This window comes from Caloenas nicobarica, chromosome 1, assembly GCF_036013445.1.
Source record: "Caloenas nicobarica isolate bCalNic1 chromosome 1, bCalNic1.hap1, whole genome shotgun sequence".
Classification (NCBI taxonomy): Eukaryota; Metazoa; Chordata; class Aves; order Columbiformes; family Columbidae; genus Caloenas; species Caloenas nicobarica.
Genome location: NC_088245.1, coordinates 213,225,861 through 213,251,631, shown reverse-complemented (window position 1 = coordinate 213,251,631; position 25,771 = coordinate 213,225,861). Strand labels below are relative to the sequence as shown.

At 47.6% G+C, this 25,771-nt stretch overlaps 1 protein-coding gene across 1 annotated transcript; it reads left to right on the top strand.

The window, feature by feature from the left end:
- Positions 1-36: 36 nt before the first annotated feature.
- MOGAT2 (monoacylglycerol O-acyltransferase 2) lies at positions 37-25,771 on the top strand. Its single transcript, XM_065647367.1, has 6 exons — positions 37-127; positions 9,255-9,433; positions 20,899-21,103; positions 22,560-22,734; positions 23,360-23,559; positions 25,617-25,771. Exons 1-6 carry the CDS (start codon positions 37-39, stop codon positions 25,769-25,771), a joined length of 1,005 nt encoding a protein of 334 aa, XP_065503439.1.

Below are 25,771 nucleotides of genomic sequence, written 5' to 3'. Positions count from 1 at the left end.
TCCTTCTCCCTTTGAGACGCACACGCAGAGCCCAAGATGGTCGAGTTTGCTCCGCTCTCCCTACCACTGCAGAGGCGGCTCCAGACGGCATCGGTGGCTCAATGGGTCTTCAGCTTCCTAGGTCTAGGTAAGAGACATCTCCTTTTCCTTCTCTTGAGAAGCCAAAGCAGCTTTTGCTCCAACCCCTCCTCTCTCTGACCTGGGACTGAAGGTCTGGGACCGAAAGAAAGTGGCATTAAAGCCATCTTCTGAGAGCCTGCAGTGAATCCCAGGCCATGTTAGGACAAGTAATTAGCAGTAGATGTTGCACTGGCATGTCTCTGTTTGTCTCGCTGTATGAAGAGCAGTGTGGGAGGCTCTGACTCACTGAAGCAGTTCTTTTTATTTCCACTTTTTAAAAAAATCTTTTCATTTTGCTTTGCTTTCTTCTCACCAGACGATCTGAGCATGGTGGCACTAGGGAAGTGCATGTGTGTGTATTTGTGCTTGGGTACTTCTGCTAAACCCATTTTCAGCCTCTTCTGCTCTCCAGATTTAGTGTTTTCCTGGTGCTGCCCTGCTCAGCATTTGTCATGAGAAATGGCATTCCCATGCCTGAGGGGTGGTAGGATGTGACGAGCATGGAGGAATCTGCTTTGCAACCCTGGGAACATGCACTTCACTTTATACAGATGCCCCTGCACACCCCCCAAAAAGGCATTTTTTCCAGGAAAACCCAAGCAGGTTGGGGAAGAGACACATTAGTAAACTGGGACCCAGACAAACTGATTACTGTGCGGAGGGCATTGGGTGCTGGTGGAAATGAGAGACACGCAGTTTCGGATAGGATGCACTGGGAAATAAGGAAATTCGACACCCAGAGGCAGGTTATCTGAGAGTGCAAACTGTCTGGGGTGATTTACAGCCCATCAGGAGCCAAGCTGGAAGGTGGCATCCCAGAGTCTGTCATTGTCATGCAAATTCTTAATCTCAGATGGGATCTGTGCAAAGCTTCTGCTTTATTGTAGCAGGACAGCTGTTGGCTAGGCCCAGTACACAAAGGCAGCAGATCTTTGTGTACATATGGGTCTTGACACATAAGCATCTCCAAAAAAATACCTACAAAGAAAGGATAGGCTGTGCTTCAGAGCTTCATTAAGTTTCTGAGATGTCTCCGTCCAAACTCCGCTACAGATCTGGGGCTGAGTGGCCACCTCTGCACCAGTACCTGTTGGACTGGAACACCGGGACATACTGGTCCAGATGGTGAAGCTGCTTGCATGCTTCTTGGCACAGGTTTCATAGAATCACAGCATTTATAGAATCATAGAATGTCCTGAGCTGGAAGAGACCCACAAGGGTCATCGAGTCCAACTCCTGTCCTTGTGTATGACAACCCCACAGTTCACACCGTGTGTCTGAGGACGTTGTCCAGTCTCTTCTTGAACACTGTCAGGCCTGGGGCTGTGACACCTCCCTAGGGATTGTTCCAGTGCTCCAGCACCCTCTGGGTGAAGAACCTTTTCCTGATGTTTGGCCCATGGGTTTGGCTCATGCTAAGTAAACGCTCCCCCAAACTATATGCTGGCACGGTTTGGGCAATGGCAGAGGCCAGGGAACATTGTGGTAGGTAGGATGGGTGAGGCTGCACTTTGTTGGAAGAGGGGAAGGGGAGAGAGAGGAGAGGAGAGGAGAGGAGAGGAGAGGAGAGGAGAGGAGAGGAGAGGAGAGAAGAGAAGAGAAGAGAAGAGAAGAGAACAGAAGAGAAGAGAAGAGAAGAGAAGAGAAGAGAAGAGAAGAGAAGAGAAGAGAAGAGAAGAGAAGAGAAGAGAAGAGAAAATTAGCAACATGGTTATGACTGGGCAATGCTGTTCACCCACTGGGTCAGCAAACAGGCCCTGATGAGTTGCTTCAGTGAGGTGTAACCAGTGTGGCCCCCTGGGTTGGTCTGGGACAAGCTGGAGGACATCCTTCTCTACATGGAGGGAAATCCTGGTGTGGCAGTGGTGGCATGGCCAGCTGAGCTGCCACAAAACATAGTTATGGCATGGCAAAGTGCGGGGCACTTGTTGACATCTCCTACTTCTGTTATGAACCATGGGTTCTTCTAGTGCAGAAGAGATCCCAGCTCTGATCAACCTTCCCCTGCACACTGGGGACCACCTTGCAGGAGAAGACGTAGGTGAGATCTGGCAAAAGCCATACAGCCCTGGACCCACACAGCCAGAGTGGGACATTTTGGGGATGTTCCGTAACTCCTTTCTTGCTCCTGTGCCCAGTTTTCCTTCCATGGTGCCTGGATGGGATGGGGGATAGTAGAAATGTGGCTGTAATGATAACAAGGGGTGAAACAACACATCCCCATTGCCGGCATGGATGCAGAAGAGGCTTGCAGAGCTTTAATGGTGTTTTCCAGCAAAACAACTTACACTGTAGGTATGTCCTTTCTTAGTATCAAGTTCAGGCTGGCACTTGACATTTCAATGATGGAAATGACTTCTGGAGCCAGCAGACAGACAGAAAATGGGCAGGAGGGAGGAATCCTCCAGAGTCAGATGGTAACATGGAGCTATTCCAAATGCAGGTTCTGGCTCCTCCAGGGAAATACAATTTGCTCTGAATGAGGATGAGACCCAAACCCACACCTCCTCTATAACTGGCCTTCCAGAGATTAGTCTTTCCCTGGAACAGTTTTGCTTTGATTTTGTGTGCGTGTGTGTGTGGTACAATCTGAAACTGAAAACAATTAAGAAATGCTATGAGAAAGGCATTAGAAAGGTGATAACCAAACCTTGTGGAATGATTCAGGCTGGTCTAATTCATTTGACAAAGTATCTTTAAACCTATAGCTTTCCACCCAAAAGCTCCCAGTTTAACAACTGTGAAAGCTTGATGCTAAGGGGCACCCTTAATTTCATCCCACAAGCTGCCAAACACCCCATGCCACATTTGGTTATAACCCTCGGGAGCAGAGATCAGACCTTCCATGGCCAGGATTTGCCTGCCAGCCGCATCTTTTTCTCTGAGACAGCCTTGTGCTTCTGCTGCCAGAAAAGGGCTCCCAAAAACACATGCTCAGCCGCTGCCAGACATTTGCAGACCAGTGGCAGGCAGCTGTTGCTATGGTTGTGCAAATGCATCCCCTGAGAATCCAAGTGCCAGGCGAGGGGTTCATTCATTCTCCACGGGGTGCTGGATGAATGCGTCAGCTCGACCCTGGTGCTGGCAGGAGCTCTGCTGCAGCGTCTCTCACAACAGGCAGGCATTGTCCACACTGTTGGTTTTCCTGAGGATGCTCCTGGCAAGGGCACTGAGACAAAAAGTGCCATTTGCTTGAGATGCTGACAGCTGCTGGGAGGAGAGTGCACAGTGCAGGGATCATAGAATCATAGAATAGTTTGGATCGGAAGACACCTTCCAAGCTCATCCAGTGCCCCCCCTGCCACGAGCAGGGACATCTGCACCAGCTCAGGTTGCTCAGAGCCCCGTCCAGCCTGGCCTGGGATGTCTCCAGGGATGGTTCATCCACCACCTCTCTGGCCAGCCTGGGACAGGCTCTCACCACCCTCAGGGCCAACAATTTCTTCCTCATGTCTGGCCTGAATCTCCCTCCTTTAGTTTAAAAACATCACCCCTTGTCCTGTCACAACAGGCCTTGCTCAAAAGCCTGTCCTCATCTTTCTTCTTGGACCCTTTTAAGTCCAGAAAGGCCACACTAAGGTCTCTCCGGAGCTTCTCTTCTCCAGCTGAACACCCCAGCTCTCTCAGCCTGTCCTCCCAGCAGAGCTGTTCCAGCCTCGGGTCATTTCTGGGGCTTTTCTGGCCCCTCTCCAGCAGGTCCATGTGCTGAGGACCCCAGAGCTGGCCCAGCACTGCAGGGGGGTCTCACCAGAGCAGAGCAGGGAGGCAGAATCAAAGGATGGGTTGCAAGGCATGGACTAAGGACTCCATTGCAGGACCCCAGTACTGACCAGTGCCCCCTTGTAATGCAGTGGAGCCAGGCTTCTGCAGGGCAACAAAATCAGCAAATTGATGACCAGACCTGCTACACTGCTTCCTGCTACCTCTCTTGTTCCTGTTCTACGTGGAATTGAGCATGGGCATCTATCCAGACACACCATGCAGAAGACCCAGAGAACTACAGGCCAGTCAGTCTAACCTCTGTGCCTGGCCACATCAGGGAGCAGATCCTCCTGGAGACTATGCCACAGCACATAGAAAATAAGTGGATGATTGATGACAGCCAACATGGCTTCACTATGGGCAAATTGTACCTGACAAATTTGGTGGCCTTCTGTGATGGGGTTACAGCATTAATGGATAACGGAAGGGCAACTGACACCACCTCTCTGGAATGGAGCGAGTTGAGAGAAGGGAACGGAGCTGGGGAAGGGGTTGGAGCACAAGGGTGATGGGAGCGGCTGAGGGAGCTGGGGGTTCAGCTGGAGAACAGGAGCTGAGGGGAGACCTTCTGATCTCTGACCTGCCTGAAAGGAGCTTGGAGCCAGGGGGGGTCGGGCTCTGCTCCCCAGGAACAAGCGCCAGGACCAGAGGAAACGGCCTCAAGTTGCGCCAGGGGAGGTTGAGGTTGGATCTGGGGAGCAATTTCTTCCCCAAAGGGCTGTGGGGCATTGGAACAGGCTGCCCAGGGCAGTGGTGGAGTCACCATCCCTGGAGGGGTTGAACACAGAGATGAGGTTCTTAGGGACATGATTTAGTGACAGTGTTGGGTTAATGGTTGGACTCAACAATCTTGAGGGTCTCTTCCAACCAAAGTGATTCTATGATTCTACCACTAGTGCAAAGCATTTGACCATTTGACCATGACATCCTTGGAGTTGGAACTAGATGATCTTCAAGGTCCCTTCCAGCCCAAACCATGCTATGGTTCTATGATGATTCTGTGATAAGTGCAGGGCTGAAGCCCTGCAAACAATCCCATTGCCGGGATAGGAGCCCTGTGGATGCCACCTCTGCAGATCCAGCATACGGCAACCAGCCTTTGAACTCTTTCAATCAGCAAGGTTGGCTCAAAGTGCACATGGTGCCAACGTGAGTCGGGTCCCCTTGTCAGCTGAGCGTAGTCCACAGCTTGGGACAGCCTGGCCGAGCTGCTAGGCTTGACTTGGCACAGGATCTCTGCAGGCTGTCACTGTTAGCGACTGGGCTGGCACTGGTGACCTCAGCAATGTGCATCTTGCAAACCCTCCTGACAGCTGCAATATGAGTCTGACTCACTCTGGGCCTGCTGTGATACCAAAAATCTATTTCTAAAGGTTGCTGTTTTCGTTATTTCAGGTTGAATGAGCAAATGCTGGGTTAGCAGCAATGTTGGGCACTGCAGCACTTTGATGGAACACAGTCCCTGTTTTGACTTGACCAGAAAAATTCTCCATGTGCTTCTAGTCTGTGGTTCACTTGGAGCCTGTGGCATATATGTGTGTGTTGTCTATGATATGCCCATATTTTCATCCAGGGAGGGACTTGCAGCTCACAAAAAAACCTGCTTAACACAAGATGCCAATCACCAAACACTTTGTTTTTGCTCTGAGTTTCTCTGAGGGACCCCACCCCAGGAAGCCACTTGGCCTGAGAGGGGATCCAAGAAGGCCATCACATCCACATGGAGACATTCTCTGGAGAAAATGAGTCTGACACCCCTGATTTAGGGTCTATATGGAACTTTCCTTCTTGTTAAGCATGCTTTGGGTTTGGTTGTAGTTTGAAAAGGTCTTTCTTCATTTTCCATGAGTAGATAGTGCAGTATCTAATCTCAGCCCAGCCATGGATTCTCTGGCTATTTTCAGATAACTGAAATGATGTGACAGCAAAGATATGCATGATGCCCTTAGAACTCCTCTTGCAGCCTATGGGGATATTTGCCTTGAAAGGGCACTGTGTAAGGGCTTAAGCCATTTTATAACAATTTAGCATGTGCAGTTGGGCTGCCTCACAAGAGTCCAGACCTGCAAAAGGGAAGAGATGAGGATCATATCTGTTTGCAACCGCATCTCCAAACCTGTTTATTCCTCCTCAATGTACAACCACATGTAGCCATAGAATCATGGAGTCATAGAATCACAGAACAGTTTGGGTTGGAAGGGACCTTCACAGCTCATCCAGTGCCACCCCTGCCATGAGCAGGGACATCTGCACCAGCTCAGGTTGCTCAGAGCCCCGTCCAGCCTGGACTGGGATGTCTCCAGGGATGGTTCATCCACCACCTCTCTGGGCAACCTGGGCCAATACACTAAAGGTAATTCCCCTCTTCTTTCCCTTAAAGAATACTGTAAATGCAGTGAGGCAGAGCCAACTTACAATCACATCTCAATGTCATTTTTGTGTCTGATGCGCCTGCAGTCCCTATCCTCACCAAGGGGAGATTGTCTAAGCTGGGGGTTAGAACTAGGTGGTCTTCAAGGTCCCTTCCAACACATACCTTTCTGTGATTCTAAGCTGGAGATCTTATCTGGTTTTGCAGAGCCCTAGCAGCCAGTGGGGTTCAAAGATGGGTTTCTAATTAACTGGGGACTTTCATGTTTACCCCATCCCCATCATGATACAGACCGCTATCTCTTCCAGCGGTGTTTCCAAGACCTGACAGCCCTTCACAGATTGCTTTGTGGGCACAACGGTCTGCAGGTAGGCTGGAGTTTGGCCCCAGAATGGAAATATCTGCTGAGATTCCCTGGCCAAGAGCCCAATGCCATGTTCGTGATATCCTTTAAAGTGTTTGCCTGGCAGGTAGCCCAGAGAACAACAGTTGTTTGTAGAAAAGCAGGTTCTGAGCAAAATATGGACCTCATCTGGGCAGCTCTGAAGTGATCTCTAGTCCAGGGAGGGATGGGCAAGAAGCCCTTGTCGTTCCTCATTTTCCTCTTGGGATTCCCCTCAAGGGAAGAAAGCAATAATTATGGGGTACATAATTTAACTACATTTTCTGGAAGTTTTCTGTCTTTTTGGTCCCATCCACAGAAACTTTGAGACTGAGGATCCACACAAGGACACAGATATGCTTCTTTCCCACAGCAGCCAGGACACTGTCAGATTTTACAAGCACAAAAAAAAAGTCTTAAGGTTGAGTGAAGGTCACTGTATGCAAATTCTGTCTGGCAAAATAAAAGCTGAATTGGAAATGAATCAAAGGAGAAATTAATAATTATATTATTGCAAGATAAAACCTCACTTGGATGATAAGTATATGGATTTGGACCAGAACAACTCCTTCCTTTTGCAGAATGTACTTTGAGCTTTGCACAGTATGATAAAAAGAGAACTAAGGGTTGCACCGTTTTGCAGAAGGCCTGATGAGCTGGCTCCCAGGTGCAGTAAAATTGCAATCTCTGCGTTGTTCCTCAAGTGGTGTTTATCTGTCATGTGGACCCTGGAGCTTCATGTTCGTACCGAATCCTATTTTCCTCAAGAGTTATAAAGACCACGTCTGTGGCATTTAAAAGGAGTAGCACCAGGTATGAGCAGTGCTTTGTTCTGACCTGGAGGATGTGTTGCAGGTTTGACCTCTTGCTCTGCAGAGAGCTGCAGCATTTCCCCATTCATGATCTATTTGAAGGTAGGAAGGCTCTACAGAGGGATCTGGACCAGCTGGATCAATGGGTAGAGGCCTTACCCAGGTGGCCAAGAGGCCACCAGCATCCTGGCTGGTACCAGCACTGGTGTGGCCAGCAGGACCAGGGCAGTGACCATCCCTGTGCTGGGCACTGGGGAGGCCAAACCTCCAATCCTGGGGGCAGTTTTGGGCCCTTCCCGACAAGAAAGGCCTTGAGGTGCTGGAGCGATTTCAGAGAAGGGAATTGTGTGCTCCCTCCAGTGTGGGTTCAGGAAAGACTCAGAATTTGCAGGAGTAGAAATAGATCTTGACTACAAACCAGACTTGCTTATATATCCTTAAGTAAAAGAAAACAGAAGGTGCAAAGAGGTCTTATCTGAGAGCATTGTATACCTCTTCTCTGATAACCCTTAGCTGAGATGAGCTGGAGAAAGCAGGTGCCAAGTGACTCCCAAAGATGAAAATCCAGGTCTCAGAGGATGAGACCATGGATGTATCTATCTCATAGCTGAAGCTGAACAGTGCATCTCCATCCTCATGTCCTTAAGCCGTGGGTTCTGGATCTGTGATAAAGACTCAGAGAAGAACAAAATATATAGCCCATCGCACCATAAGCTGCAGAAGGCAAAAGGCTTGGATGAATTGTTGTGGGGTTTTTTTTAGCTCAGTCTCCCCCATTCCAGACAACACCAAGGCTTCCAGAGGGACAGATGGAGAGGACACAACTCTTCCCAGACACTTTATAGGGCATCTGCTTCACCAGGTGACAGCTTGGTGGCCATTGGTGCTTCTCAGTCTATAGACAGTGTTGGGCTTGGATGGGGTTTGATATACCAAGTGGTGCTTCTCTGCACACAGACTTTTCTTTTTTTGTTCCCATGCCAAAACACAGAGCATGAAGGAGATGGGAGGTGGAGGGAAAAGCTGAGCACTGTCTGGAAGCAGCTCGAAAAAGTCTTTAATGACTTGGGAACGTCCCAAGTCATTAACGTCTTAGGGAATGAAATAAAGCATTCTTATAAAATCTGTGATGACGTCAAGTTGAAAGGACTGAAAATCCTCTAGAGGCCAAGATTATTGTTGAGAGTGGACCTGAGAGGTGGAGGAAAAGCTCTAAAATCAATTAAAAAAACCTCAATAAAGAGTAAAATCATATATATGGGAAGATAAAAAATTAAAAATCCAAGACACAATTAAAATGGGGAATCGATAGCTCAGGACAAAGCTATCAGGGACTGTGCATACAGGGTATAGTGCCCTACTTTGCTGATGTTGCAGAATGCCAGGTTATCATCAGGGTGTATTGACAGGAGTTTTGGGGTAAAATACTGGCATTATGGTTGCAGAGGTCAGACTGACTCCAGAGAAAAGCTGGATAGCAAAGAGATAGAGATCAATGAAGACCTTCTGGATGCATTGAGGTCCATGAGTCTTGTGAGAAGAGGGGGACATGATGGCCTTTGTAGAAATAGGTGGTTGCTACAAGGATGGTGCTTGGTTACTCTCCAGATTCCTGGGGCAGATAGGAAAGAAACCACCTCTTTACATCAAAGATATCTCCAAAGTGATTAAATAATCCAGCAGCAAACCCAGTAAAGCCTTGGGGTCCATCCCAGGTCCAAACAGACTGAGTCCCTTCAGTTGAATCGTTCTTATCCCAACACACACCTAACCCGACTGCCAATTCACTTCTTGGCTTTTCTCTCAGCACAGTGCTGCATCGCTACCTTCATCGCCCTCTTCTTCACCCGATTTTGGCTGCTCAGTGCCCTCTACGCTGCATGGTGGTTCCTAGACAGGGAACAACCCAGAAAGGGCGGGAGGAGGATCCATGCCATCCGGAACAGCGTTGTCTGGAGGTACATGAGGGACTATTTCCCCATCACGGTAAGTGCCACTGATCCCATTGGCTTTTAGGAGATTCAGGGACCAACTTTGCACTTGCTGTTCGGAGTCAGGTCTGGGGCCAGCGGTCGTGGCATTGGGTGCTTGGAGGTCAGTGTTGAAGGACTGAGGCAGGATGGTCTTCCCAGCTCTCAGATTACTGCAAAACCCAGAAAAAATATATAACTACCGTTTTCATAACCACATACTTTAACCATCTGAATTTATGCACACATATAATATTGGTGCATTTCAGCAGTTCAGAAAAAATCTCCCCTTGCCTGTTTTCCCATGCGCATATTATGGCACTTCTGCTCTTCAGGTTGCTCAGCATTTGCCCAGTAGACACAGAGCCAAGTTTTGACCAAAATCCAAGTGGTCCTGGTGCCCTGTTAGGTCAGCATCCCCTTCTGCTCAGCAAGAGGCTGGATGGGTGTGTACAGGGCAGTCTCACAGAGTTGCTGATCCACTGAGAAGGACTTCTGTGACATTTCCAGATTTACTTTAATCATAGAATCATAGAATCATTTTGATTGGAAAAGACCCTCAAGATTGTTGAGTCCAACAATTAACCCAACACTGTCACTAAATCATGTCCCTAAGAACCCCATCTCTGTGTTCAACCCCTCCAGGGATGGTGACTCCAGCACTGCCCTGGGCAGCCTGTTCCAATGTCCCACAGCCCTTTGGGGAAGAAATTGTTCCCCACATCCAACCTCAACCTCCCCTGGTGCAACTTGAGGCCGTTTCCTCTGGTCCTGGCGCTTGTTCCTGGGGAGCAGAGCCCGACCCCCCCTGGCTCCAAGCTCCTTTCAGGCAGTTCAGAGATCAGAAGGTCTCCCCTCAGCTCCTGTTCTCCAGGCTGAACCCCCAGCTCCCTCAGCTACTCGCTGTCCCTCGTAAGACTTGTGCTCCAAATACAGCAGGTCTTTGACCTGACTCTTTATCTGGTATCCCCTTGGCATGGCATGAATGCACGGACCAGTACAAAATGCTGCTTCAGAGCCATCACGGGTCAATACAAATCTGAGCAATGCAGCGGAAGAGTTCATGGGCCATGCAAATGAGTGAGTTTCTCGGGGAGACCAAGCTATGGGAACTGCATCTCCAAGTTGCCTCTCTACAAGGCTATCCATCAGAATAGGTTCACCTTGCATGCATTCTACCACCATTGAGTTTCTTTGCTCAAAGGCAGGGTGGAAAGTGATGCTGAGAACCTGCCATAAGTTATTTTATGGCTACTCTCAGAGCTTAACTTGTGATCTAAGGGCTTCTGGATGAACTTCAAAGCAAAGCCCCCAAAAGGTATATAATAGTCTTCTGGGGAGGAACGGGAACACACCCCAGGAGAGGTTGTGGTGAGTTTTACCATAAAGGACAGGTAATATTTTGTGATGTTTAATAGGAAACACCGAGTGGGTTCCCAATAAATTATTCTCAAGGTTGCCCTATAAAGCACTAGAATTGCTATGAGCTATTCATGTGGCTGTGATGATTATACACCATATATACTCTGTAAATTATTTTTGGCCATGAGCCACTGTTGGAGCGGTGTGGGACCATCCCTTCTGCTAAAACTTAGCTGCTAGCTCAGCCCAGTGACACTTCTTCTCCTGTCCCTTTGTAAGGTGATGCAACCTGCCCCCACCCCGAACACCACACTGCATTGTCTGTCTGTCCTTCCCTCCCTGGCTGCCACTGCCAGGCAGGGAGGACCCGGCAGAAGGACCAGTAAGACCAGTAGAGGGAGCATGTATACTGGGTTTGGCTGCAGCTCACTGGGTGAAGACAGGGAAGGTTGGACGGAGCCTTTCTCCCCACTGGTCTGTGAGAAGTCAGAGGGGGCACCGCAAAAGGACAGAGGAAAACAAAAATATAATTAAAAGGGTATTATAACCAAACAATCACATAATATTATTTCCTTAAAATATTTTCTTGGTTTTCAACATTTGTTTGCTCAAGGACTTTATAAGCCAGAATATAGAATTTATCCACTCTTGCTGAATGATTCTGCTACCTTTTGGCAGTCCAAGAGTGTGGAAAAACACTTGGCATCCCCAGCATCCCACAGCATGGATCTCACCAGATGAACTACACAGTGTGAAGATTACCCTCCTCATTTCACTGGAAACTCCCTGGTTAGCCCGAGCAAATCCTGTCTCACCTAGCCATGCCACTCCAGGTTTTATACTCTCTTATATCCCACATCTGCCAGCTTTTTTCCCCACCTAAAAAGTCCAAATGTGTTTACTTCCTTGAACTGAAGGTATTTAATATTAAACTGCAGAGCATGGGCTTGTTTGTTCCTAGCAGAGTGGAAGTTAAGCATTGTAAATATTGCTTTAACTGTCCTGTAAACTGCACTCATGATAAACTAAGCTGAGCTATTGGTCTGAGTATGCACGGCTGGATGGTGCCATGGACCTCTCACTTGCCCAAAGCCCCAGCCAGAACAGGGGCACAAGAAGTGGGATTTGGGGAGACAGACAAGGTAGGCACCCAGCACCCAAGGGCTGTATTTGTGTGTAGATCGAGTTCGTTCAAACCTGCAGGATTAGTCATTCTGGGAAGATTAAATGTGGCTCCTAATCCTCCCAGATCCCATCAACAAACTTAGCATGGCCAAGCACCAGCGTTTGGAGGCAGGAAGAGCTGCCTGCTATTTTATTCTAGGAATCGGCTTTAAATGTGGCTTTTAAAGCATCCCTGGGCATGTTAGCTGTGGTGGAAGCAAAGAAAGGTTGAGATGAGTAGCTGTTTTCCGGGCATTTGGGCAGCGTGAATTTGCACTTTGCTGCCGCGAGCATCTGGTACATGGAAATGTTTGGGCTCCGAGCTGTGAGCAAGGAGCACCCTCTGCTGATATCAGCCTTGCACAAGCACCGCTTTGCTGCTCAGCTGATTCCCCTTGGAGATAACTGTATTTTAGTTAGGGGTTTGGGAGCTATAGGGTCAGGCAGGAGCTGAATGAGTTTGGGTGATTTTAAAAGAGGGATGAGGAAAAAGCACTGAGAATCTAAGGGAATGTTCAGTGCATTTCCCAGGAAAGTTATTTCTGCTTCACCCCCCTGGATTTTAAACCTGTTCTAGTCCTTTTTTATACACCCTCCTGATAAGCCTGCAATACATGCCTGAGCTCAGCTGGGTCTTAATAGTGGGGGAAAATATACCAGAAGATGCAAAATGAATCTGTTTGGGCAGGCTATGCTGGAACAGGTATGCAGTGATGTCTGCTGTGAGTTGATGTTGCCTCCAGTGAGATTTTGGATACCTTGGACTGCTCTATCTATGCTATGTTCAATAAAAAGTCAATAATATGTCTGCCATTGCCAGGTCTCTGCCAAAACCTTTATCTCTTTTCATAGAATAATAAAATCATTTTGGTTGGAAAAAGCACTTAAGATTGACTCCAGCCATAACCTAAATCTAGCGGTGAACCATGTCCCTAAGAACCTCATCTACATGTCTTTTAAACCCCTCCACGAATGGTGACTCTACCACTGCCCTGGCCAGCTTGTTCAACCCTTTCCAGGAAGAAATCGTTCCCAATATTCAATCTAAATCTTCCTTGGCACAACTTGAGGCCATTCACACAGTCCCTTCCCAATCGTTTATCAGCACATCTTTATTATGAAGGATACATCAAACATTACAGAAAAACCAAATTTCTCTGTTGCATGGCCAAGGGAATACACATCTTTTCTGCTTCTTTCCCCGAGCCCCATCCCCTGCTGCCACTCTAAGATTGCTGTCACCAACCTCACTCATACAGCCAAGGTGCTCTGGTAACCTCAGCTGAGGAGAACCACGGATCTTCAGAAGGTGAGGATGGGCATGAAATAAGGAAAGAATAAGCTTGACAAGATCCATCTCTAGTCCTCAAACAGAAGCCACTGTTTTACTTCCTGACTATGTACTGGGGCTGGTTGCTTGGCTTAGACAAGATATTTCATCTTTAGACCACACAACCTGAGTTACGAGTTAAATCTAGCAGCAGGAAGCTAAAATTAAGGTCTTAGAGGGACAAACCTTGTCTTCAGGTTTTGGCATCATTCAGAACAACACCAGCAGGCACCATTTCATCAGCTGTCATTGTGCTTGAGGACTTGCTGGAGTTATTTTTTGTTGTTAGAAAAACTAAAATGAGAATTAGTTGATACCTTGGAGCTCTGATTTGGGATGGCTCCATCCCATAGCTCATTCATTCTCATAATTACATAAACCATGAAGGGGCTTATTTGAGTGTGTTGTGGTTCTGGGGATGTACAAGGTGTTGCGGCGAGGGAACAGCCCAAGTTTACATCAATCAAGCCCTACCAGGGCTTTTTGTAGAAGAGTGGTATTATTTGTAACTGGGAATTTTGTGCCATGGCCCGTGACATTATATATAGTTTCTGATTTCTAGCAGTCTTGGCTGTTCACTTTGCTTCCTTCTCTTGGCTGTAGGAGAGAAGAGGGGTTGTTAGGGCAAAAGCAAGACATGGCTAAATGGCCCAAAGTCCTACAAGTCCCCAAAAGCAGCAATACAAAAGAACAAGGGAAGATGCAGGTGTTTTGGAGCTGCCATGCTCATCCATCTTTGAGTGAGAGTGATGAAGTCCTGTCCTAACTCAATTTAAACCCACCTGGCTGGTCAGACTCCCTGACTTTTGCTGAAAACGCATCTCTGACCTGGCATTGGGTCACCTGGAGAAAACCCCAGTGCCCAAGGTCCTCTTTGTCCAGCTGTCCCTCTCAGACTCTCACCATTGCTGGGACCTAAAACCTACCTACCTTCCCAGCTGCTGCCAATACTCAGATGTTTTCCCTTCCTTTAGTCTCCCATCCAGATACCCTGGTGTGGGCTACCCATTTCTCTTCACCATTGCACGATTTTTCCTTCTTTGGATCTCACTGGATTTCTAGATTTCTCTGTGGGGTTTCATCCCAAAGAGAATCTGGTTCCATGTTTCCTCCTGGAAGAGATGCTCTTTGGAGGTGCCTGGGTGAACAGCAAGGCACCTGAGGATTTGCTTAGGACAAAGTTGAAAGGAGGTTCGTCCTACATAACAGAGGATTAATCATAGAATCATAGAATAGTTTGAGTTGGAATGCACCTTCAAACATCATCTAGCCCAGTCCAAACAAACAATAAAATCCTTATTCACCCTTCTTAATGTTATGTTCATCTATGTTAATTAATATAACATCCTCGAAAACAGATTTTGAGGGTAGAGAAGGTTAGAAATACAATAACAATTCGATTTGGGAGACTTGAAATGAAGAAGGCAGAAGCTTTCTGACCAGCTTTCCTGACCACAACCTCTGCGAATGGCTGTGGGGGTGATGCCATGCAACTCCGTCTCCCCCATCACATGTTCATCCATCCGCAAGGATGTAATGTCATGGCATGTCGGTGCCCTCCCTGACTTCCTGTCCCATGGCACAGAAAGCACCGTGGGGTGCCCATACTCATCTCAACTTGTCTTCGTCTAATTACTCACTTAGCAACATTTTAATCCCTTCAGCGCTGGGCAAACAATGCTGGCTGGAGCCTGGGTACAGCTTTATCTACAGGGCATGCTGGAGCACCCAGCTTTCCAACCCTTTGTGCTCAGGGAGAGTTTTATTTTCTTCAGGCTTTAGTACACCAGCATCACATGGGGAATCACCCATCCTCCCTCCTCCCGTGGTTTTGGGGGAGGACAGTCTAGTCCACAGGGGACCACCAGGAAACCCTGGCCACATCTCGAGGGGTGAGTTAAAGCAGCCTCGTTAAACCAGTGCTGAACTCCTGGGCTGATATAGTGTCTCAGAAACTCTAATTCCAATTAGCCTAATTCCACTCCAAAATGAATTTAAAACAAAACAAACAACCAAACAACAAAACAAACCAACAAAAAAGCCCCATCAAAACAAATACCAAGTGAAGGCCACTTTAATTCCAGCTAAGAGCATCTACTTGTGATGTTAATATGGTTTAACTAATCCAGTTTAAAATCAATTTGGATTAATTTGCTTGAGATCCTTGCCAGTATGTTGGGTCGTATCAGAGCTCCTGAAAGTCTATATGAATTTCCCTAACGCAGCTGACAGTACGTGGTGGAGCAGGTCTCACCACATCTCTATGGGAATTTCAGGAACTGGGACAGGGTTTTAGCTATGTCTTAGACCCATATTTGAGTACACAAAATAAAGGGAGGTTACTGCTACAGAATAATCACTGTGAAAACTGAACAACTGTAGCTATCAAGATATTTTTTCATGAAGGAGAAGTCTTAAGTAGACCTCATCCTTTAAAACACAAATTTAAGTCTTGTTGTGAAGGCCAAGACCTTTGAAGGTCCCTTCCAATCCAAACTATTCTATGGTTCCATGATTCTATGATCACGCCAGATCTGGGATCTAGAAGGCCTGATAATACTTTTGGAAAGGAGTTATTACCTCTGTCAGCAGCCAAGTCCCCAACCATCATCCCAACCATGCCAAGGAAAAGCTCAGGGAAGACAAGAAACCCATGGCTTGGTTTGGAGACCACAACCCTGAGCTGATAACAGCTCTTCCCCTTTGGACCACAGGTCATATACATTACTTTGGCACCCCTCAGGCCTCTGAGATGAGGAACTGGTGTTTTTTTACCAAGAAAACTATGGATCAAGCACTTGTCTCACTTAGATATTTACACACAGACTGGGTTGGCTGGACCCTTAAGTCCTTAGACAATTATTAAAGGTTCAACTCATCCAGAAAGATCAAAGCAGCAAATGCCATCCAGTGGGTGTGGAAATGACACGCTGGCCAAGGCAGGAGGGAGGAGAATCCCACCCCTCTGTACCTCAACCCCAGCCCCATTAATCACTTTGGGGCTGGAGTACAGGAGAAAACTGGGCTGGTGCCGAGTCAGGTATTAACTTTCCTGGCAGACTGGGAACTGAGATTGACCTCTGGCAGGAGGGGGAAGAAACAAATACAGTGGGAACAATCCAGATGGGAGGACTGAGTTTCTGTTTTAAATAGTTTCCAGAAGGAGAAGGGTGGTTTAGAGTCCAGGGGCCTGACCTACGGCATAAGAAACTTTGCCTAAGTCTCTCCTCTGCTACAGATTTCTTTCTCAGTCTTGCACAAGCTCTTTGGTTTCTCTGTAAGTTCTTGCCAAATCATCCAAATTTGAGCAGACACTGTGACAAAACAGAGACCTTCTCTCCCTTTCCTTGCTTCTGCCCTGGAAGGAGCCCAGTCTACAAAGCTGAAAGAGGCAAATAATTCAACTAAGTCACTAAGATGTGGTCAGTGCTGCCGCAGGGGACAGCTCTTGCAGAAACATTAACCAGATCCACCAACTCCTGAGTGATGAGACAACTACCCTCTAGCTGCCCATGGCTTAGAGCGGGGGTACACAAATCACAGAATCAAACTGGCCGAGGTTGGTAGGGACCTCTGGAGGTCACCTGGTCCAACCTCCTGTGCTCAAGCAGGGCCACCTAGAGCTAGTTGCCCAGAACCATGCCCAGATGTCTTTTGAGCATCTCCGAGGATGGGGACTCCACAACCTCTCTGGGCAACCCGTGCCAGTGCTCAGTCACTCTCACAGTGAAAAAGTGTTTCCTGATGTTTGAAGGGACTCTCCTGTGTTTCCATCTGTGCCCATTGCCTCTGGTCCTGTCACTGGCCACCACCGGCAAGAGCCTGGCTCCCTCCTCTTTGTGTCATCCCTTCACATATTTGTATACATTGATGAGATCCCCCTGAAACTTCTCTTCTCCAGGCTGAACGGCCCCAACTCTCTCAGCCTTTTCTCATAGCAGAGCTGTTCCAGTCCCTCTATCATCTTTGTGGTTCCTTTGCTCTCTCCAGTATGTCTGTGTCTCTCTTGTACTGAGGAGCCCAAAAGTGGAGGCAGCACTCCAGGTGTGGCCTCACCAGCGCTGAGCAGAGGGGCATGATGACCTCCCTCCACTTGCCAGCAATATATTTAATTCAGCCCAGGATATAATTTGCCTTCTTTGCTGCAAGGTCCCGTTGTTGGCTCATGTTCAAACTGGTGTCCGCCAGGACCCCCAGGCCCATTTCTGCCAAGCTGGGTGGTCCCCAGCATGTATTGATGCTTAGGGTTGATCTTCCCCAGGTGCACAACTTTGTTATTTTACTTGTTGAACTTCATGAGGTTCCTGTCAGTCAGATACATAAGTTACATAGAAGCAGATATACAAATCATGGTCAAGCTCCAAAACGCATATGTGGTTTAAAAGGCCCAGTTGAGAACAAACAGCAAAGGTAGCATGGACGATATCGGGCTCTTTTCCCAAGTGACGAGCAACAGGGTGAGGGGAAACGGCCTCAAGTTGCACCAGGGGAGGTTGAGGTTGGATCTTGGGAACAATTTCTTCCCCAAAGGGCTGTGGGGCATTGGAACAGGCTGCCCAGGGCAGTGCTGGAGTCACCATCCCTGGAGGGGTTGGACAGATGGAGATGAGGTTCTCAGGGATGTGGGGCAGTGCCAGGGGTGGGTTAATGGTTGGACTCGATGATCTTGAGGGTCTTTTCCAACCAAAATGATTCCATGATTCTATCATTCTATAATACAGTAATGCAAAGCAAGATGAAAAATGCAGTATCTGAAAACAGGTGCACACTACAACAAATAAAATAAATCACAAAGTGATCTCAGTACAAAACATCAAAAGAAAATGTGAACAACCAGAAGTAGAGCTGGAAAGATTGCTGGTTGGTGGATGTCCAGTCCTTTGTAAGGGGACACAACCTCCCTCTTATCTTCCCTCACTTCTTATTATACAATCATAGAATGATTTGGGTTAGAAGGGACCTTTAACATTCACCTAATCCACTCCCTCTGCCATGAGCAGGGACATCTGCAGCAGCTCAGGTTGCTCAGAGCCCCGTCCAGCCTGGCCTGGGATGTCTCCAGGGATGGTTCATCCACCACCTCTCTGGCCAACCTGGGACAGGCTCTCACCACCCTCAGGGCCAACAGTTTCTTCTTTATGTCTAATCTGAATCTCTGCTGCTTTAGTTTAAATCTGTCACCCCTTGTCCTATTGCTACAAGCCCTACTCTTCATTTTTAGCTCTCCTTGCATTGTTGTGAGCACCAAGGCAGCAGCTGGATGTCTCCTGGGAGGGTTTTTAAGATGTTTGTTGTCTTAGCACAGGTGAACTATCTCACTGAAGCAGTTTGCACAGCTCAGTGGATACCTTGACTTCGGCTCTTCATCAGCAAGGAGGGCAATGTGATCTTGGGGTGCACCCAAGCATTGAGACTGTTCTCACCCCCGCCTGCTTGTTGCCCCATGCACACACAGCCAGAGATTTACTGGTTTCCAACACACTCGAGCATCTCACCTCCCTGCTTATAAATCACGCGGAGATGAAAGGCTGTTTGGAAGCCGAAGATGAATGCAGGAAACATCGATGCAAGCTGAAATTACTCAAAAATGTGCAAATGGTGACAGGGGCCCTGGGTACTTAGTAATTCAAACATCTGCCCCTCTTCGTGCCTCAGCACCTCCGCACCCGGGCAGCGGTGGGACTCTTGTTTGTCCATTCCCCTCATTAGGAGCAGGCGCTCGAATGGGCACATGTATACAGTCAACAGTGCCTTAGGACAGATGGGAAATTAGCCATGATGTAAGAAAGCAAAATGCACCCTCACGATTAACCTGTGGTTCTGGCTGCTTCTAGGAAAAACATGCACCATTAGCCGCTCTCTGAGTGTGAACGGGAGTGGGGTACTCAGAAGGTTGATGTGCCAGAACACATGGGTCTTGGGTTCTTTTTGTGCACAAGTGCCTCTGAGCTGTCTGGAAATCCACGATTGCTCTCTGGCGGGTAACCTTGAGAAGATTCATGCTTTCATGGTGATGTGAACATCCTTGGTACCCACAGTAAAGTGCAGAGGCATCAGCGTTCAGTATTGACTGCTTCTACTAAGGTTATTGCCAAGGTCATCTGGTTTGTTCAGTCTGAAGAAGAGGACACTGAGGATAGACCTCATTGTGGCTTACAGCTTCCTCACAAGGGGAGGAGGAGGGGTAGGAGCCAATCTCTTCTCTCTGGTGACCAATGGTAGAACCCAAGGGAATGGCAGGAAGATGTGCCAGGGGAGGTTTAGGTTGGACATGAGGAAAAGGTTCTTCACTCAGAGGGTGCTGGACACTGGAACAGGCTCCCCAGGGAGGTGTCACAGCCCCAAGCCTGACAGTGTTCAAGAAGCAATTGTACAACATCCTCAGACACATGGTGTGAACTGTGGCGTTGTCCTGTGCAGGGACAGGAGTTGGACTCGATGATCCTTGTGGGTCTCTTCCAGCTCAGGACATTCTATGATTCTATCATTATTCACGTGGTGGCTGACGTTGGCATGGCAGGGTCTTCCTGGTGACAGAGCTGGAGGGTGAGTTTATCACAGCAGCCACTCTCCTCTGGGTGGTCCATAGCAAGTCCACAGAGTCCAAATCCTGGCTGTGCCTTATCTCCCTTTAATTGTCCCCTCTCCTGCTGTGGCCTGTTCTCCCATGTTAACAGCTGGACTTGATGATCTGAAAGGTCTTTTCCAACAAAAATGATTCTATGTTTCTATAGCATCTTCTAGCCTCCAGACCCACTTTCAGACTGGCCAAGTATTTCAGCTGGTTGTTTAGCCAGTGCTCAAGGACTGGCCACACGCTGCACTGTATTTGCAGCCCATGCTGTCCATCTCTAAAGGCTGGACATAGACATTCCCCATTCCCTCCTCTCAGTAAAATTACAGCAACCTTGGGCAGATATCCATTGCTCATTGATGGACACACGAATTACCTGGGCACTTAGGCACAGGCTCGGTTCTTGCAGGCTTTCCCTGATGGAAAGAAAGCCATCAGTTTGTTCTCTGTTAGATGTCTGGGCTCTGGATCTCACCCCACCATGTACAAAAACATCCTTGAATCTCCTGACATGAGCTTCAGGAGGGGACAACCCTTTGGTCCACACTGTACTGTTGAGCAGGGATGTGTCCCTGCACGAGGCAGTGGCTTTATGTAGATGATTACCAGAGCAATTTTTTGCTGCCTTTGCTGTTCTGGGACAAAAATAATCACCCTTTTCTCACTTGTTGTTGTTGTTTTGGGGTTTTTTTGTTTTGTTTTGTTTTGATTTGTTTTTTCCCCCATATTAGAAACTGTATTGGAGGATGTTTTAAACAAAGTAGGTTCCTAACGGCATTTAGGCCAGCTCTAGGCAACACAAGGAATTCTGTCATTGGAAAATGACACACTGGGCCAGTGGGTGGGAGAAGGTGGAAGTACAGACAATGAAATACATCTCAGTGAAAAATGATTGAGTTGTTCCAGTTGACTTTGTCCAAGAGAATGCATCGTGGTTGCTAGGGACCCCCCTCCAGAAATCCCTAATCTGGTCTCCATAGCAAATGCTCCATCCTCCCAAGGTGACAGCACTAACTCATGGTCCCTTTTTTGGCTCCATCCCTGTGCCCAGCTAGTGAAGACGGCGGAACTGGACCCTCGGCAGAACTACCTAGTGGGATTTCACCCTCATGGGGTCCTGGCAGCTGGAGCCTTCCTCAATTTCTGCACAGAGGCATCAGGCTTTTCCACACTCTTCCCAGGCATCACCCCACACCTGATGATGCTCGGCTTGTGGTTTCGCGTCCCATTCTTCAGGGACTACTTGATGAGTGGGGGTAAGAAGAGCGACAGCATGGGCCAACGTCTCTGGCAAGTGGTGGGATGGGTAGATGATTTTTTGGGGAGCAGAGACTGAAGACAACAGGGGAAGATAAGTCAAGGGTCTCTTTGTCCCCATCTGTGGCTGATTGGATCCCACGGATGGACACAGTTACTGGAGGTGGCACTCAAAAACTCTCTGAAGTAAAAAATTACTCTTCTAGCTGTTTATCTCTGTTGTTCGACTTCATAGAGCTCAGGGCATTGTTGCGCCAGGTGCTGTATAACAGCAAAATGCAGAGCAAATCATGAGCAGAAATGATGAGACCACCAGGGCAAGCTGGTCCTGTATTTCTTTCCATGAAAACAATATTCAGGCTTGAAATTGTGGTTGCCACTGAAAGAAGGAGAAAACTTATTTTTTCAAAGGTGCTGCTTGCAGGGAAGCAGCATCTGGGGATAGAGGATGCAAATAGCAGCTTACACTGCTGCAAAACTGCATGGCAAGAGAAAAAGATATGAAATAGAATAGGTAAAAATTAAATGAAAATAGGAGAGAGGGAGTCCTGAGAGATTTTTGGAGACCATCAGGAGATAACTTCCATCACCCATGGGTGGCCTTGGGGAATGGCCATTTCTCCATCCATCTCATGCCATGGGCAGGATTCAACAGACTAAACAGAGGCATCCAGCTGAGATATGCCAGGGCATTCACCACCCTGTTTTCCACATAAGGTCTGGCTCCTGCTGCTGAAAAAATATTTACACAGAGAGCGAGGAATCATAACAGTGAGATATGAGAGAATTATGGCCCAGGTGAAATAAGCTTTAATTGCTGTAATGTGCGAGTTCAGTGCATAGCTCATTTTCAGGTCAATTGAATCCATGTGACAAAGAGGTTTTAATTTGCAAATTATTTCAGCACCAGAAACAAGGATTTTTAATTTTTTAAATCAAAACAAAATTGCTTTGTCATTTCTGAATTAAAGATTTCTAACTTTTGAAAGTAAATAACAAGGGGCTAAGCTCTGCATTAAATTCCATTTTAAATAAGCAGCATCCAGTGAAATTTGTGTGTGTTTTGATCTAAAGCAAACGTTTCACTGCCTCCGAAATGATTCAGGGTTGGACATGGTCTCATGTGACAATAAACCAAAACAGATTTTCCCTGGGGCTTAAGTGCAGCTAGTTCTCAGCTTACTTTTTTTTCCTGATTTTTTTCTTTTTTTTCTATTTCTCGCTTCTGGGCCAGGCGGCAAAGGGATAATTGTATATTCACATAACAGATCTCTTCATGAATCCAGCACTTTTCAGGCCAGCTGGCCTGAAATTGCCGAAGTGCAGGAAAACTCTGAAAATAAAGTGTCTAGCACCCCTCAGGAGCTGGATAATGAAGGAAAAAAAGGTACAGAGCAAACCATACTAATGTGGATTACACAGATGATCATTCTTTTCTTCCTCTCTGCACCCCAGGCCTGGTCTCCTCTGACAAGGAGAGCGCATCCTACGTGCTGAAGAAGCCAGAGGGTGGGAACATGCTGGCCATCATCGTTGGTGGGGCTCAGGAGGCTCTGGATGCCCGGCCGGGATCTTGCACCTTGCTGCTGAAGAACAGGAAGGGATTTGTCCGCCTGGCCATCGAGCACGGGTGACACAGGGGATGGGGTCAAGAGGGACCTGGGGTTGGTTAGTGGGGTATTCCTGCTGATTTTGGAGAAGGGAGGGAAGGTGTTTTGGGGTGGGCTTTGCTAATCCAAAGTGTCCAGAGGAAGGCCATGAAGTTGGTGAAGGGTTTGGAGAGGAAGCCTTATGAGGAGGGACTAAGGTCACTTGGTCTGTTCAGCCTGGAGAAGAGGAGACTGAGGGAAGACCTCATTGTGGTCTACAACTTCCTCACAAGGAGAGGAGGAAGGGTAGGAGCCAATCTCTTCTCTCTGGTGACCAATGGTAGAACACAAGGGAATGGCAGGAAGATGTGCCAGGGGAGGTTTAGGTTGGACATGAGGAAAAGGTTCTTCATCCAGAAGGTGCTGGACACTGGAACAGGCTCCCCAGGGAGGTGTCACAGCCCCAAGCCTGACAGTGTTCAAGAAGAGACTGGACAACGTCCTCAGACCCACGGTGTGACCTGTGGGGTTGTCCTGTGCAGGGACAGGAGTTGGACTCGATGATCCTTGTGGGTCCCTTCCAACTCAGGACATTCTACGATTCTATGATTCTATGATTCTCTAGTTCTAATCTTCATGCCCCTAACTGGGTTGAACTCCTCACAGCACCCCGCTGGTCCCCACCTTTTCCTTTGGTGAGAATGACCTCTACAATCAGGTGAGAAACCCCAAGGGTTCCTGGTTGCGTTGGATCCAGCACCGGCTCCAGCAGATCATGGGCATCTCCCTTCCCCTCTTCCATGCACGAGGCATCTTCCAGTACAGCTTCGGGCTGGTACCATACCGGCGGCCCATCTGCACTGTGGGTAAGTCCTTCCTTGGCACACTGGCACAATGCTGGCCACATTCGACCTGGCCAACGTGGGCACCAGGGACAGTCCCTGGGTTGTGTCATTCTCCTTCTGGACTGGAGCATTGTGTCAGAGATCATAAGCTATGGTGGGCTAGAAATCTGCTAGCAAAGGAGCATCCCCAACAGCTCATGTGTCACACTGGTTTGGGTCTCTGGCTTGGTCTAAAAACAGAGCCCAGGTCATCTGGGCTGTGCAGGGCAAGCCCCAGAGCAAACACGGCCACCCCATCATTCTTCAGCCTGGAGAAGAGGAGGCTCCAGGGAGACCTTATTGTGGCCTTTCCATACTAAAAAAAAGGCCAATAAGAAAGATGGGGAGAACCTTTTTAGCAGGGCCCTTTGTAATAGGACAAGGCGTGATGGTTTTAAACTAAAGGAGGGGAGATTCAGGCCAGACATGAGGAAGAAACTTTTTCCAGCGAGGGTGGTGAGAGCCTGTCCCAGGTTGGCCAGAGAGGTGGTGGATGAACCATCGCTGGAGACATCCCAGGCCAGGCTGGACGGGGCTCTGAGCAACCTGAGCTGGTGCAGATGTCCCTTCTCATGGCAGGGGGGGCACTGGATGAGACTTTGAAGGCCCTTTCCAACCCAAACTATTCTATGATTCTATGATCACCCCTGTGGGATGCAGCCAACTTCAATGCCAGCACGAACCACTGCAATAGTATTGGCTTAAACTTCTTCCAAGACAATTTTACAAACACAAGTAGAACAACACCTAAACAGTTTACAGGCTTGCTCGGTGTCCTGTACAGACACAGCCGCAAACCCCAACCTATTTGCACGTGAACGAGGCAAACCATTTTGACCAGAAACCATGCCCACAGGACACTAGATTTCAAAAAAGTCTGATTTTGAAAAAGTTTTCCTTGGTTTCAACAACTTCATGCTTGGCCCACCAGCGTGGCTGGTACTCTGCAAATTGGTCTAATTAAAGAGGCTGTTTGGCAAGGCCAGAGCTCACCCCACTGATTAAGTTTGACAGCCAGCAATTACTTCTAATTGTTTTACAACCTGTTTGGATTGTCTCGATGGTTTTATGAGCTGTGCAATACCACAAGAGCTCTTCATTAGTCTGATGAGGAACAGCATTACACGGTGATGAAACCCTCTGTCACTTGACAAACACAATTTGAGTAAGAGACCAGAGCAAGAGAGGTATTATATATAATAACATTATCTATTATAATTATATATATTATAATATTATATGCTATATATTATAGTGTAATTATATTATAATATTATGTAGTGTAATATATCATTATATGTCATATAATATGTACTATGTGAAATAATAATAGATAATATCTATATTATATATATCATGTGATATATGATACCTCTTGAACTTTCCTGTCCACTGCAGGCACCTGATCCTGCTGCTCATGGCTCTGGGAGATGGGAAGGGGCTTCTTCTAGTACTAGGAATCAGATTAATCATATTTGCCCTTGAAAAACAGGATTATTTTCTAAAGATAAGTGGGTACTTGGTTCCTAAGAAAAATCAGATGTTTCACTGAGCAAAGTGGAAGCACCTCAGTCACTAGTTTATTTAGATAGTCTTGGGCTCCCTGTGCCTCAGTTTCCCCATTTGCAATGCAGATTGCTAGGGCCATGTGGGAACAGCTTGGAAAGTCCAACTCAAATATTAGGATGATGTTGTCTTTATCCACGGCAGATCTGAGACGTTCAGAGCAGCTCTAGGGACTGCAGTGGGATGCACTATATTTTTACTTCAAAGACCTACACAGAGGGTCTTTGACATTACCCAACTTTGCAGATGGGGAAACCAAGGCAAGGAAAGAAGCAACCTAGGACATCTCCCTACCTCCACCTCCCAACCTTCTTGGCTGTGCTACCTCCCAAACCCAAGAACATGACTGGTCATATCAATCCATCCACCACATCCTTGGGGAGGTGGACCCCAACTCCATGCTGAGAAATGCAAAGTGTTCGAAGGGACCTGACACTGGCTCATCCTAATGCCCGTGCTATTTTTTTTTCCAGTTGGGAAGCCAATTCCAGTGCAGAAGAAGTACAGACCCTCCAAGGAAGAGGTTGATAAACTCCATCAGAAATACCTAAATGAATTGTGCAAGCTCTTTGAGGAGCACAAAGCGAAATATAACGTCCCAGAAGACAGACATCTGGAATTTATATAG